This window comes from Oncorhynchus masou, chromosome 21 (genome assembly GCF_036934945.1).
Source record: "Oncorhynchus masou masou isolate Uvic2021 chromosome 21, UVic_Omas_1.1, whole genome shotgun sequence".
NCBI lineage: Eukaryota > Metazoa > Chordata > Actinopteri > Salmoniformes > Salmonidae > Oncorhynchus > Oncorhynchus masou.
Window position 1 is genome coordinate 50530216 of NC_088232.1, and position 15465 is coordinate 50545680.

Genomic DNA, 15465 nt, shown 5'->3' on the forward strand with positions numbered 1-15465 from the left:
TTCCGGGTTAAGGAAGCGGGTGTTACAGATTTGGCTGAACAAAGTTCTCAGATGCCTGGACTCATTGAGCTAATTATGCCGTCTGTTGTCAATACCTTAAACCATTTCACATGGTAAAACACAGTCTGTTGTCAATACCTTAAACCATTTCACATGGTAAAACACAGTCTGTTGTCAATACCTTAAACCATTTCACATGGTAACACACAGTCTGTTGTCAATAAACCACCTTAAACCATTTCACATGGTAAAACACAGTCTGTTGTCAATACCTTAAACCATTTCACATGGTAAAACACAGTCTGTTGTCAATACCTTAAACCATTTCACATGGTAAAACACAGTCTGTTGTCAATACCTTAAACCATTTCACATGGTAAAACACAGTCTGTTGTCAATACCTTAAACCATTTCACATGGTAAAACACCATTTTGCAGATCATTTCACATGGTAAAAGAGTCTTTTCAGCTTAAAAACATCTAAACACATGTCTCATTTCACATCAAAACACATTGTTGCACTCTAATGTAAAACACATGTCATCCATACTGGTAAACACAAGTGGCAACCATGAAATACAAATAGAGAACATATGTCATTGATTGAACACAACCACTCAAAATCCATACTGGTAAACACAAGTGGCAACCATGAAATACAAATAGAGAACATATGTATGAACACAACCACTCAAAATGTATTAACCTGTTTCAAATGATGCGACGCAACCAATATAAGCCAGTTCAGAGAGCAAACAGGTTGTTGAAGGTGGGAAGGAGAAAGTCTGAGAATGGATAGAAGAAACAATGTGAGAGGACGAGGACGAGTGCGTATGCGAGGTGGGCGACGAGGAGGAAGAGGGCAAGAAAGAGGAAGAGGAGGACGAAGAGGAAGAGGAAGACAAAGAGTGGAAATATCTGATGAAATTCGAGCAACAGTTATAGACCATGTTCTTGTCCATGGACTGACAATGAGGGAAGCAGGACTTAGAGTGCAACCCAATTTGAGCTGATATTCTATGTCCACCATAGTAAGGACATTCAGAGAAGAGAACAGGTGCAGGATACTACTGTATTTTTGTAATTGCAAATTTACTTTACTACACTATATGCAGCTGCTTCAATAGACATTTGTAAAGGTAATCACTGTATGTATTGTACTACATGAATATGTTTTGTAATTGCACAACTACTTTATGTAGAATTGCAAGGCTGCCACATGCAGGTGGAAGGACAGCTATATTCACTCAGGAGCAAGAGGCCGTTATAGTTGGCATGGTCCTTCAAGATAATGCAATATGACTCAGAGAAATCCAGGGACGAGTGATACAAGACAACACACACTTCCAGGGAATCGACAGTGTGAGCATTTCCATTGACCGTGTCCTCCATCGTAACAGGATGCGAATGAAACAAGTATACAGAGTACCTTTTGAGAGCAACTCACTAAGGGTGAAAGAACTGTGAGCTCAGTATGTGCAAGTAAGTGTACATTCAGAAACATTTACTGTAATCCAGATTGTCTACAGTACTAACACATACTATGTGAATAATTATTACTCTTCAGTACATACAATGTATGTGAATCAGAAGCCTAATTGTTCTCTACAGTATAGCACTGACTCTGTACTACTTACAAAATCCTACATACAGTATATTGTATTTCTACACAGACAATATTTGACTTGGAATCCCTGGACAGACCCCATGAGTTCATCTTTGTCGATGAAGCAGGCTTCAATCTAACAAAGAGGAGAAGGAGAGGCCGAAACATGATTGGACAGCGGGCCATTGTTGAAGTCCCTGGTCAACGAGGTGGCAATGTCACAATCTGTGCTGCTATCAGCAACCATGGTGTTCTACATCACCATGTTACACTCGGGCCATATAACACCCAGCACCTTCTAAGATTTATTGCCAATCTAAGAGATATTTTATTTGAGCAGCAGGTTCAAGAGCAGCAGGGTCAAGAGCTAAATGAGAATCCATTTCCCACCTATGTGATAGTGTGGGACAATGTCAGTTTCCACCGAGCTGCTCAGGTAAGGGAATGGTTAAACATCAATGGGCAGTTTATGAACTTGTACCTCCCTCCATACTCGTCTTTCCTGAACCCAATTGAGGAGTTTTTCTCCTCTCGGAGATGGAAAGTGTATGATAGACAACCCTACGCCAGAGTAAATCTGCTGCAAGCCATGGATTTAGCCTGTGGTGATATAGGTGAGTAATCATGTCAGGGCTGGATACGGCACACAAGAGGCTTCTTCCCCCGTTGCCTCAGTGTAACGCCGGGAGAGTGATGGGTGTGGAGTCAGACGCAGAGAGCAGAAGGTAAACTGGAAAAACGCTTTAATGTCCTCCGTAACAGGAACAGGTACAAAATAGGGTGAAGCCCAAAACACAGGCGCAAACAACAACCCAAAACCACTGTTACAAACACCGGACAGCGAAAACCCCAAATCAACAATACACCACTAACGTACAATAACAACAAGACCGTACAAACACCAGCGGGCTAAACGAACTGAAATAACACCCATCCCAAAACCCCAACAAGGAACAGGTGCAAACAATTAGACCAAAACAAACGAAAAGGAAAAAGGGATCGGTGGCAGCTAGTAGACGCGACTTGACCACCGCGTCACCCGAACAGGAAGGGGAGCCACCTTCGGTGGTATTCGTGACACTCAGGAGGGACAATATTGCTTGTGATGTCGAAAGTGCTCTGGCCTGAAGCCCAAAGACAAAGAAGAAGCACATTGATCACATGTTTACTCCTTTGATTTTTGTCCCTTTTAGTATTGTATACTGTAGTACAGTGCATTGTAGGCTGTATACTGTACAATGGACAAATTGTATGGCCCTGAACATTGTTAAGGGGAACCCTCTCTGAGGAGGAGAAGCCGAGAAGGATCGGAGGATCTACTAAACTGGTAAGTGTCCATAATGTTTATTTTAAAACATAAATTGGAAATACAACACAATAAAGGTGAAATTGCGAAACAGTCCCGTGTGGCGACAAACAATGACACGGAAGACAAACACCCACAACCCAAACTGAATCCCAGGCTACCTAAGTATAGCTGCCTCTGATTGAGAACCATACGAGGCCGAACTCAAAAACAAACATAGAAAAACAAACATAGACTGCCCACCCAACTCACGCCCTGACCATACTAAAACAAACATAGACTGCCCACCCAACTCACGCCCTGACCATACTAAAACAAAGATAAAATTACAGAACTATGGTCAGAACGTGACAATTGTGCTTTCAATTTATTAACAGCACTGGCTGCTCAATAGATTTTGACTGGTTGCAGGTTCATATCAACAAAGAACAAGAATTACAGTATCACAGAGACAAAGGACAAGTTTGTGAGATGCAGGGTACAGTACTGTAAAAATAGGGGTACAAGGAGGAGGAAGAACAAAAAACAAAATTGCAAAGAGCAAAGCAGAGTAGTAACTTCTGATCAATTTTGAGCTACTATGATAGAACATGTTTTCGTTCATCAAAAGACAATGGCAGAAGGTGTTTTATGAATATTTTTTTAGATAAAAAATCTACTTCTCCCTGAGAATTGTATGTTTTGAACAATGTGGTTTCTATTTTTCGGTGTATTGTTTACTGACTGCTTGAGGGTGTATATCATTTTGATCACTTTGTTTATGATTTGAGAGCAGTGTTTGATTTTGAACACAGGTAAAACTGTTTTGAGGCGAATGTTTAAGATGAGGTTTTGTGTTTAACGATTACGGGAAATGGAGCAAGGTTTCAGAAATTGTGTTTTAGCAATTGAGAAAAACTGTAAGAAGCGTGGTTTGAAGGGTCCTGTTTCGGAGGACGCATGACTTGACCTTCGCCTCTCTCAACCCCGTTGGGGATTTGAGCGATGAGGCAAGTTTGTAATCATGAAATTGGGGAGGAAAAGAGGGGGGTAAAAAATAAGTGAGAATGAATTTTATTGATCTCATTCTCTTTATTCCCTTAGATGGGATATTGAATGTTTTGTAGATATATTTCTCTGTATACAACCACAAGCTAAGGGGAACCACATCTCATAGCCATCCATCTACTAAACTGGGTTTATTTGTATTTTTTATGGATCCCCATTAGCTGTGACAAAAGTGGTGTGTAGGACCTGCCTTGTTGTGTGTTGTGTGTGGTGTGTGTGTGGTGTGTGTGTGTAAGAAGGTGTGTGTGTGTGTGTGTGTGTGTGCCTGTAGGTGTGCCTTGTTGATAGTGTTGGGGAAGGCAGAAACGTGTGTGTGTGTCTGTGACAATGTTTCTGTTGCTTCACAGTCCCCGCTGTTCCATAAGGTGTTTTTTTAAATCTGTTTTTTTAAAATCTAATTTTACTGCTTGTGTCAGTTACTGGATGTGGAATAGAGTTTCATGTTGTCATGGCTCTATGTAGTACTGTTTGCCTCCCATAGTCTGTTCTGAACTTGGGGACTGTGAAGAGACCTCTTGTGGCATGTCTTGTGGGGTATGCATGGGTGTCCAGCTGTGTGCCAGTAGTTTAGACAGACAGCTCGGTGCATTCAACATGAATAAAACTTTCAGCCAGGAGACATGCATATTATTAATATAATTAGCTCTCTGTCTACATCCAAGGACCAAGTGCTGTCCTGTTGTGAGCCAATTGCAATTATACTAAGTCTTTTTTTTTGTGGCACCTGACCCCACGACTGAACAGTAGTCCAGGTGTGACAAAACTAGGGCCTGTAGGACCTGCCTTGCTGATAGTGTTGTTAAGAAGGTAGAAACTAGGGCCTGTAGGACCTGCCTTGCTGATAGTGCTGTTAAGAAGGTAGAAACTAGGGCCTATAGGACCTGCCTTGTTGATAGTGTTGTTAAGAAGGTAGAAACTAGGGCCTGTAGGACCTGCCTTGTTGATAGTGTTGTTAAGAAGGTAGAAACTAGGGCCTGTAGGACCTGCCTTGTTGATAGTGTTGTTAAGAAGGTAGAAACTAGGGCCTGTAGGACCTGCCTTGTTGATAGTGCTGTTAAGAAGGTAGAAACTAGGGCCTGTAGGACCTGCCTCGTTGATAGTGTTGTTAAGAAGGTAGAAACTAGGGCCTGTAGGACCTGCCTTGTTGATAGTGCTGTTAAGAAGGTAGAAACTAGGCCTGTAGGACCTGCCTTGTTGATAGTGCTGTTAAGAAGGTAGAAACTAGGGCCTGTAGGACCTGCCTTGTTGATAGTGCTGTTAAGAAGGCAGAGCATCGCTTTATTATAGACAGACTTCTCCCCATCTTAGCTACTACTGCATCAATATGTTTTGACGATGACAGTTTACAATCTAGTGTTACTCCAAGCAGTTTAGTTATCTAAACTTGCTCAATTTCCACATTATTTTTTACATTTTATTTATTTTATTTCACCTTTATTTAACCAGGTAGGCAAGTTGAGAACAAGTTCTCATTCACAATTGCGACCAGGCCAAGATAAAGCAAAGCAGTTCGACACATACAACGACACAGAGTTACACATGGAGTAAAACAAACATACAGTCAATAATACAGTATAAACAAGTCTATATACGATGTGAGCAAATGAGGTGAGATAAGGGAGGTAAAGGCAAAAAAAGGCCATGGTGGCAAAGTAAATACAATATAGCAAGTAAACACTGGAATGGTAGATTTGCAATGGAAGAATGTGCAAAGTATAAATAAAAATAATGGGGTGCAAAGGAGCAAAATAAATAAATAAATAAAATACAGTAGGGAAAGAGGTAGTTGTTTGGGCTAAATTATAGGTGGGCTATGTACAGGTGCAGTAATCTGTGAGCTGCTCTGACAGTTGGTGCTTAAAGCTAGTGAGGGAGATAAGTGTTTCCAGTTTCAGATATTTTTGTAGTTCGTTCCAGTCATTGGCAGGATTTATTCATTGGCAGGATTTAGTCATTACAAGATTTAGTTAAGGTTTAGGGTTAAATAATAATAACACCACTCAACCAATCAGACCACTCAGCTCTGGGAGATTCTCTCACCAGCATAAGGTTAAAAGATCTGGTAAGATTAGAACCGGGCAATGAAAATATGGCTTTGATTTAGAAGGTGAAGCCAGGACATGTGATGGGGCCCTGGCCTTGGTGTGGGAGAGTACACAAATACAGAGAATTACATGAGAATTAAATAATTGTGCTCACCGATCATACTAATTTAATTCATCCAGCGGTCATAATAGTTTCAGTGAAACACACATAACAGTTACTCACTGGTCTAACTATTTGCATATTAAATCCAAAAACCAGATTGGAATAATCCTGTTAGTTCCAGCTTTAGTTATAAACACACATTTGTTTCCCGTAGGCTTGTGCTGAATACTTTTAACATCAGGGTTGTGTTCATTATTACATGAAAAGAAAAGGTTTTAAAACAGTTTTCGAGTCCAGGTCATCACTCTCAGTTTTTGATCCCTTGTCCTTGGTCTTTCTGTTGGTGCCTGATGAGGAAAGAGGAGATGCCTCCTCGAGGTTAACCAGAGCACTAAAGAGCCTCTACCCCAAAATCCTGCTTCTGAAGGTTTGATGAGGTATGAGCCCTCCTGCTCCCTGTACTGAACTGCAAAGGTCCAGCAGTAGCCCCACCTCTAGCACCAACATTTCCACACATCCAATAGAAAATAGCACGTTCTTCCACTGATATTCATACGCATGAAATGCAGCTCAGGGAATGCTTGTGTGGAGGAGTTGTCTACCCCTGCATGTGTTTCATGACCTCGTTATCTGTCTGTAACTTACACATTCTCTGTGCTAGAGGCTTATACTTCCTCCCCCTCCGCCCCACACACACACACACACACTCACTCACTCAATCACTCACTCACTCACTCACTCACTCACTCACTCACTCACTCACTCCACTGCTATTTCCACTCTCTCTTCCACAGAAGGGAACATTAGGAGGAAAAAAATGTGGCAGCATTATTTACACTATGTATTTCAGACATACAGTTGAAGTCGTAAGTTTACATACACCTTAGCCAAATACATTTCAACTCTGTTTTTCACAATTCCTGACATGGAATCCTTGTAAAAAAAAATTCCTGTCTTAGGTCAGTTAGGATCAGAAATTTATTTCAGCTTTTCTTTCTTTCATCACATTCCCAGAGAGTCAGAAGTTTACATACACTCAATTAGTATTTGGTAGCATTGCCTTTAAATTGTTTAACTTGGATCAAATGTTTCGGGTAGCCTTCCACAAGCTTCCCACAATAAGTTGGGTGAATTTTGGCCCATTCCTCCTGACAGAGCTGGTGTAAAAGAGTCAGGTTTGTAGGCCTGCTTGCTTACACATGCTTTTTCAGTTCGGCCCACAAATATTCTATAGGATTGATGTCAGGGCTTTGTGATGGCCACTCCAATACCTTGACTTTGTTGTTCTTAAGCCATTTTACCACAACTTTGGAAGTATACTTGGGGTCATTGTCCATTTGGAAGACCCATTTGCGACCAAGCTTTAACTTCCTGACTGATGTCTTGAGATGTTGCTTCAATATATCTACATGCTTTCCCTGCCTCATGATGCCATCTATTTTGTGAATCGCTCCAGCCCCTCCTGCAGCAAAGCACCCCCACAACATGATGTTGCCACCTCCGTGCTTCACGGTTGGGATTGTGTTCTTCGGCTTGCAAGCCTCCCCCTTTTTTCTCCAAACATAATGATGGTCATTATGGACAAATAATTATATTTTTGTTTCATCAGACCAGAGGACATTTCTCCAAAAAGTATGATCTTTGTCCTCATGTGCAGTTGCAAACTGTAGTCTGGCTTTTTTATGATGGTTTAGGAGCAGTGGCTTCTTCCTTGCTGAGCGGCCTTTCAGGTTATGTCGATATGGGACTCGTTTTACTGTGGATATAGATACTTTTGTACCTGTTTCCTCCAGCATCTTCACAAGGTCCTTTGCTGTTGTTCTCGGATTGAATTGCACTTTTCGCACCAAAGTACATTCATCTCTAGGAGACAGAATGCGTCTCCTTCCTGAGCGGTATGACGGCTGCGTGGTCCCATGGTGTTTATACTTGCGTACTATTGTTTGTACAGATGAACGTGGTACCTTCAGGCATTTGGAAATTGCTCCCAAGGATGAACCAGACTTGTGGGGGTCTACAATCTCTTTCTGAGGTATTGGCTGGTTAATTTAGATTTTCCCATGATGTCAAGCAAAAAGGCACTGAGTTTGAAGCTAGGCCTTGTAATACATCCACAGGTACACCTCCAATTGACTCAAATGATGTCAATTAGCCTATCAGAAGCTTCTGAAACCATGACATCATTTTCTGGAATTTTCCAAGCTGTTTAAAGGCACAGTCAACTTAGTGTATGTAAACTTCTGACCCACTGAAATTATGATACAGTGAATTATAAGTGAAATAATCTGTCTGTAAACAATTGTTGGAAAAATGACTTGTGTCATGCACAAAGTAGATGTCCTAACCGACTTGCCAAAACTATAGTTTGTTAACAAGAAATTTGTGGAGTGGTTGAAAAACAGGTTTTTATCACTCCAACCTAAGTGTATGAAAACTTCCGACTTCAACTGTATATTTAGCCCTTGCCTTACACTGTTCTCTGTGTGTTCCATAGTTTAACATATATTTTTTAACCTTTATTTAACTAGGCAAGTCAGTTTAGAAAAAATTCTTATTTTCAATGACTGCCTTGGAACAGTGGGTTAACTGCTCGGGGGTTTGAGCTTGCAACCTTCCGGTTACTAGTCCAACGCTCTAACCACTAGGCTACCCTGCCGCCCCGCCTTGTGGGTTGATGACACTGTGTTCCACAGTTAATAAGGGTCATCTTGGGTTGATGACACTGTGTTCCATAGTGAATAAGGGTCGTCGTGGGTTGATGACATTGTGTTCCATAGTGAATAAGGGTCGCCGTGGGTTGATGACACTGTTCCATAGTGAATAAGGGTCGTCGTGGATTGATGACACTGTGTTCCAAAGTGAATAATGGTCATCGTGGGTCGATGACACTGCGTTCCATAGTGAATAAGGGTCGTCGTGGGTCGATGGAAGAAAAGGCAGAATGCTACGACGAAAGGAAATGCTCTCTCTGTATGTACTGTATGATACACAACATGAAATGACTTGCCCAACGTTTGATGAAACAGCTGTTAACTTGTCCAATGTATCTGTTTTACTGGACACTTACAAATTGATGAATTATACTGTTATTACATTTCAATAACGCAGGCAAAGATCTTATGGATTGAGTCAGAAAATATATCACTTTCACTTCCTTTCACACTTCCTTTCAGTCCCTCCATGTATTCACGGTGCTGCTTCATACCACCATGAACCAAGCTCTTTCAGTGAGACTATTATCATCACACTGTGGATAAAGGTACAGGTAGCTGTGTTCATTTCATCATCAAAAATAGTGACCAAAATTGTCGTCATAAACATATTTTTCTGGGGCAATTGACGCAAATATATCTGACTAAACAAACCCAGAAATGAACTGTATCTAAACAAAATAGATTTTTAATTTCTGTTGACTTAAACTGTGACTAAAATCTGGCTACTAAGTGGACTGGACAAGGGTTTTTGGAAAGATTGAGAGGTTTTCAGTGATAAGCACTATTAATATTAGCAGCACAGATGAGCAGTGCTGTTCTGTTAACAGGCAGTGGGAAGGACATGCCACACCCGTCACACACAGCCTGCATCAGCTGGTGAGCTGCGGGGGACAAAGCAATGAGTGTGGGCAGACAGGCTTCGCTCTGGCTCCGCCTCAAATTATACACATCGTGCAGGCAACTCTCTTGCTTCTCCGTAGCTAACCAGTGACCACCAGCCTTCTAGTTAGCTACCCTTTGCCTGGTTAAGAAACACAAGCTGCTTTACGAAATTATTAACAATAGCAGCATTAAGTTTAATAATAAAATGATAGTCTAGCTCTGTTTTTCTCTCCCTAAGCATGGAAAAGTAGGCTGTCTTTTTAAATTGTAGTGTCACTCAACCCTCCCACTTTCTCCACTGCATTTCATAGACAGATTCTGTAACCAATGTAGCCATGTCTCCTTCTTTTCCTCGGCTTAATTCTATCCATTACCGGTCAAAAGATATGACCTATTTAAATTTTTTATTTATTTTACTAGGCAAGCCAGTTAAGAACACATTCTTATTATCAATGATGGCCTTGGAACAGTGGGTTAACTGCCTGTTCAGGGGCAGAACAACAGATTTGTACCTTGTCAGCTCGGGGATTTGAACTTGCAACCTTTCGCTTACTAGTCCAACGCTCTAACCACTAGGCTACCCTGCCGCCCCTCCACTCTAACCACTAGGCTACCCTGCCGCCCCTACACTCTAACCACTAGGCTACCCTGCCGCCCCTCCACTCTAACCACTAGGCTACCCTGCCGCCCTTCCACTCTAACCACTAGGCTACCCTGCTGCCCCTAAAATACCATTGCTACTTTTTTTCTTTCTTCTTTCTATCGTGCATTTGGCGGGCGGCATTTTACATTCAGGAAGCACATCGCAGGTTCTAAAACTAGGCTACTTGGGGACCGGACCGGACCTTGGTCTGTCATGTTACCTCATTAGCGAGCTATAGCTAACAACCTGGGGACGCGTTCAGCAGGACGCAACGTTTTGGAACGTTCAGATAGAAGAAACATGCCTCTCTGACATGATGAATAAGGAATAATGTCAGCTCTATTCAGGACATTTCCATTTGCAACATTTGAGAATGTATTTCAACTGAACATAGCCATGGTAACATTAACAGTAGCCTATATGCAAACATTTGGTTGCAACAGAACGAAAGGAAAAAGGATAGCAAACAATTTATTTCCACTACGCTATATCTGACTGGGTAAATAACTTTATTCTGATTTAATGACTCAGACTTGAACACTTGGACAAGGTTTCGAGCACTGAGACTTGGACCAGCCATAGGAACTCGTGACTCAACCATCGGTGACTCGGCCATTGAGCACAAGGGGACTTGGGACTCGAGATTTAGTGACTAGGCGTCACTAGACGTCACCGGGCGAAACAGTTATTAGCTCCCGTTCAAAGTCTTTAGCTTCAGTTCTACTTCTGGACATCAGTGTCTGGGGAACGGTGATAACAATGTTAATGATGGAGGTGCATCCCATAGTGACGGAGGTGCATCCCATAGTGACGGAGGTGCATCACATAGTGACGGAGGTGCATCCCATAGTGACGGAGGTGCATCCCATAGTGACGGAGGTGCATCCCATAGTGACGGAGGTGCATCCCATAGTGACGGAGGTGCATCCCATAGTGACGGAGGTGCATCCCATAGTGACGGAGGTGCATCCCATAGTGACGGAGGTGCATCCCATACCACTTTGCCAATACTTTTGCGCCACTGCTTCTCTCTCTCTCAAATGAAAGGGCATTTAGTTGACTAAAATGGCCCACTGCTTTCGTCATTTTGAAAATGACTAGATCAAATCCTTATTCAAAAGACAAAAATGTGACTAAGACTTAATATTTTTGTCAAAACTACTAAGACTACATTTTTTTTAAAGAGCGCCAAAATTAGCACTGCTAGGTAGCGTACATTGTTTTATAAAAGCAGATGATTTATACATCACATGCCGATCAGACGGTTGCCATTACATAGGTAGTATCATTTCTGAACTGGCAACAGTGAGGGCAGCTACATCCACTCAACAGCAACACAAGTCTACAGCTTCAGACAAGACAGTCCACAGACCTCGGGAGCAGAGCAGTTTATGACTTCGTATTGTACAACAGAAGCGACATCGCAGACCATTAGCCGTGAACTCATCTCCGAAGGGGAGCAAAATAAGGTTAAATTAGAACATCCTGATGGTGCCTTAACAGCCCAAACAGGTTTCTTCAACCCGACCTGCCCTCCACCTTCTGTCTGTCTGTTTTTGTTGGTTTGTTGCTAACCCTAATCCCGTTGCATGTGCTTGCATTAATGGCTTTACATAAACCAAAAGGGGGGAGGGAACTGTGCCGCTCTGTTGGTGTGCCAAGTACCGATCTCTTGGCGACATTGGTGACGCTGTGGGTAGTGCCAGCACTGCAGGCCCTAGAGGAGAGGGGATGTAGGGCAGTGACAAGGATGTCTGGTGAAATCTGAAGGAACGTCCATCTTGTTGCCAGGGAAAGACAGCGAATTCTCTGGATTTACCAGTTCGTTTTCTATTGGCTGATCATTCATAACAACACTAAGTGAATAACGACCAGCTCATCCACTGTCAGTATTAAGTCAGACACCAAGGGATAGTAACAGCAACAACAACAACAAAACATCTTTAATCCATCTTCATTAAAGGCATTCCTGAGGTGTGGAGGATACATTTGATTCGATTTGATACATTCAATACCGTAGATCGTCTTCTAGAAATACAGTTCCCTGATAATTGGACTACTGCACTACTAATGGGGCTAATTTCCCTTAGCAGCCCATCTCCTCAGGACAAAAGCGTGCTTTTGTAGTTTGCCGAGTCGCTGACCCAGTCCCCCTGCCATTATTCTGGTTGGCTGATCACTAACACATGAAGCGTTCAAGAACAAAATGACATCACTTTTACAGGCAGTTCCACAGCTGGCCAGCGCACCATTAGGTGATCTCAGAGCCTCCAGACTACACACTTACCCAATGAGTGTGTAGTTGGAACAATGAGGCCCTCTCGCCTGATATGAACCAAGCCCCCCAGTCAGTATGACAGTCTCAGTGAGAGAACATTGGAAAACCCCTGGCAACAGATTCACAACAGCTTGGCATGTTTCGTCTTCTGACTTGTAAGAGGGAACAGGACTTTCTGAAGTAATTACCAACTGCGTGAGGCAGTGTTTTGAAGAGCTCGCATGCTTTTCACTTACACAGCAGTGTCATTACCCACTACAAAATTAGAAAATGACAACCACGTCAGAGTAGGGTGTGGTTCTGTGCCAATTGGGAGACTTGAGAACATTCAAAACTTTAGTCAATATTTGTTTTGTGTTTGACAACACCGTTGTAGGTGATTTTGACTTGACTCTTGTACTTATTTGACCCAATACTTCTGTATGTGTGTGAATTATTAAACACCCATTAGTGACAGCAAGTAAACAGTGTGTCACAATGCAGTAACTTTTCTTATTTCAGTCAGATCACAGGACCATTATTAACAGTGTAAAAGGTCAACGTCATCTTCGGAGGAGGAAGCTTTACTTCTGTTGATCCAGCTTGACACCTGTTTTTCAGGTTATCCAGCATGCCTGAGTTACTCTTTGACATTATCAAGTCCTGCACACCACACAGCACACTATCAGTATCATTTCCCAACAATGGTAATTAAGTTCTATAATGTCAACCTTCTATAACTCATTAACCAACCACATCCTTAGATGATGTTTGAGTATTCTGATTATTTTGCTCCAGGGTTCAGATCTAGGATCAGTTTCCCTATCCAAATCCTAACCTTAGCCATTAGTGGGCGAAATGCAAAATTAAAACAAGACCAGCGTCTAGAGGCAATCTACTCCCTTTGGCTCAGCAGAGCTCTAAGTAAGTATGTCAGACAGTGTCTCCTGTATCTGGGCAGACGTCAGGCTGTGTTGATAAGAGAGATTGATTGGTTGTGACAAAGTGATGTGTCATGCACCTTCACCCACTCTACTAATAACCTGCAACCCCAATTCCACTTCCTGTCTCCAGCCATCATCACACTTGAACTGTCCAGTATACAAGCTGATGACAATCAGCACATCACAATGCTTTATAAGAACACAAGAGCCACAGACCAAACTGAAATGGAAACCAGCGGTGTACGATCAGACATCTGTTTATATCCCTTTTCCTCCTCCATATGTTTAGCTTTTTTTCCCTGCCGGTTGACATTTTTGCAGAGGGTGTTGACAATCCTTCGACCCAGATTCTTGGCAGAAACATTTCCTCAGAAGGTTTTGAATTATATATATATATATTTTTTACGGCTCTGCATGGTTAAACTCTAAATTGTAATATTGTTCCAAGCTATGTCTGAATTTGGTCCATGTTATAGCCTACAATCCCATCTATGTCTTCCACACAAGACATCTTCTTCTCAGCACCAAGGATAAACATTCACTTTCATCAAAGCCTTAAGTCAAGTTTGAGCTCTATTAATATCCTCACGGCTGCAATAACAGCCCTGCCGGCAGGGACTGCCTCTTCGGTGTTAAGTTTAAACAGGCAGTGGTGACATCTCATGTCTAAGCACACAGACAGATTATTGAACAGAAGGAGGTTAGTTTACCGTTACAGAACTGCAGCAGCGAAGAGGTGTCATAGAGGCTGCTGTAGCTGGAGAACCCGTCCTCCATTCTGGACTTCCACCGTGCTCCTCCACTCCCTCCTCTCTTGTTCCCTCACTCTCCTCCCGCTGAGTTCACGTTACTTTCGGTTGCTTTCTACCACCGAGGCTCTTCCTCTATTCAACATCCAGTTTTCCCGGGTCAGGCTACCCGTGTCAGTTAACATGGCAACCCATTCACTATGATTATGTCACGTGAACTCAGACCCTCCTTTTCTTTGAATGGTCCTGAGGACAAACTCCAAAACCTCCGGGAGAAGTTCAAAACACAGGTTCTTGCTCCTCTTCTCCTCTTCTCCTCTCTTCTCTCTCCTCTCTCCAGTTGCAGCTGTGTGGCGTTAAACCGTGTGCTGATCTCAACAAGAAAAACAGATTTGAGAGGCTTGAGCTGTAAGTGGAGCTCTGGCAGCAGAGACTGTGTGTGTGTGTGTGTGCGTGTGTGTGTGTGTGTTTGTGTGTGAGAGGGAGAGAGAGAGAGAGAGAGCGAGGGCGAGAAACTATATGTGTGTGTGTGTACGAGAGAGAGAGAGAGAGAGAGAGAGAGAGAGAGAGAGAGAGAGAGAGTGTTTGTGCGTGTGAGTGTTTGGATAATGCCTTGGACAGAGTTCCCCGGCCCGGCCTTTCACTGACTGTGGACGAGTGAGAGCAGAGGGGGTTGGGCCTCTTTCAAAACACAGATCCTCCCTCTTGCCTAGAGAGGACACAGAGAGTGAGCTAGAGAGAGTGAGCGAGAGATAGAGAGCGTGAGAGAGAGAGAGCGCGAGAGATAGAGAGCGAGAGAGAGAGAAAGGAGAGTGAGAGAGAGAGAGAAATGAGAGGGAGAGAGAGAGAGAGAGAGAGAGAGAGAGAGAGAGAAGAGAGAGAGAGAGAAAGGAGAGTGAGAGAGAAAGAGAGAGAGAGAAAGGAGAGTGAGAGAGTGAAAGAGAGAGAGAGAGAGAGTTAGAGAGAGAGAGAGAGGGGAGAGAGAAAGGAGAGTGAGAGAGAGAGGAGAGATAGAAAGGAGAGTGAGAGAGAGAGGAGAGTGAGAGAGAGAGAGGAGAGAGAGAAAGGAGAGTGAGAGAGAGAGGGGAGGGAGAAAGGAGAGTGAGAGAGAGGAGAGAGAGAAAGGAGAGTGAGAGAGTGAGAGAGAGAGAGAGAGAGAGAGAGAGAGA

At 42.8% G+C, this 15465-nt stretch overlaps 1 protein-coding gene across 6 annotated transcripts in view; it reads right to left on the reverse strand.

Annotated features, from left to right (window-relative positions):
* The window catches only part of LOC135508477 (echinoderm microtubule-associated protein-like 1), a 110129-nt gene that overhangs the window by 47412 nt on the left and 47252 nt on the right, over positions 1–15465 (reverse strand). For 3 of the 6 annotated variants that reach the window (XM_064928697.1, XM_064928696.1, XM_064928695.1), the window contains exon 1: positions 14258–14912. The exons of 1 other annotated variant lie outside the window; for it this stretch is intronic. In XM_064928697.1, the coding sequence (XP_064784769.1) occupies positions 14258–14324 (67 nt within the window). In that variant the 5' untranslated portion in view covers positions 14325–14912. Of the gene's footprint in view, positions 1–14257; positions 14913–15465 lie in introns of those variants that run through there. 2 more of the 6 variants (XM_064928700.1, XM_064928699.1) reach the window with 1 other exon arrangement.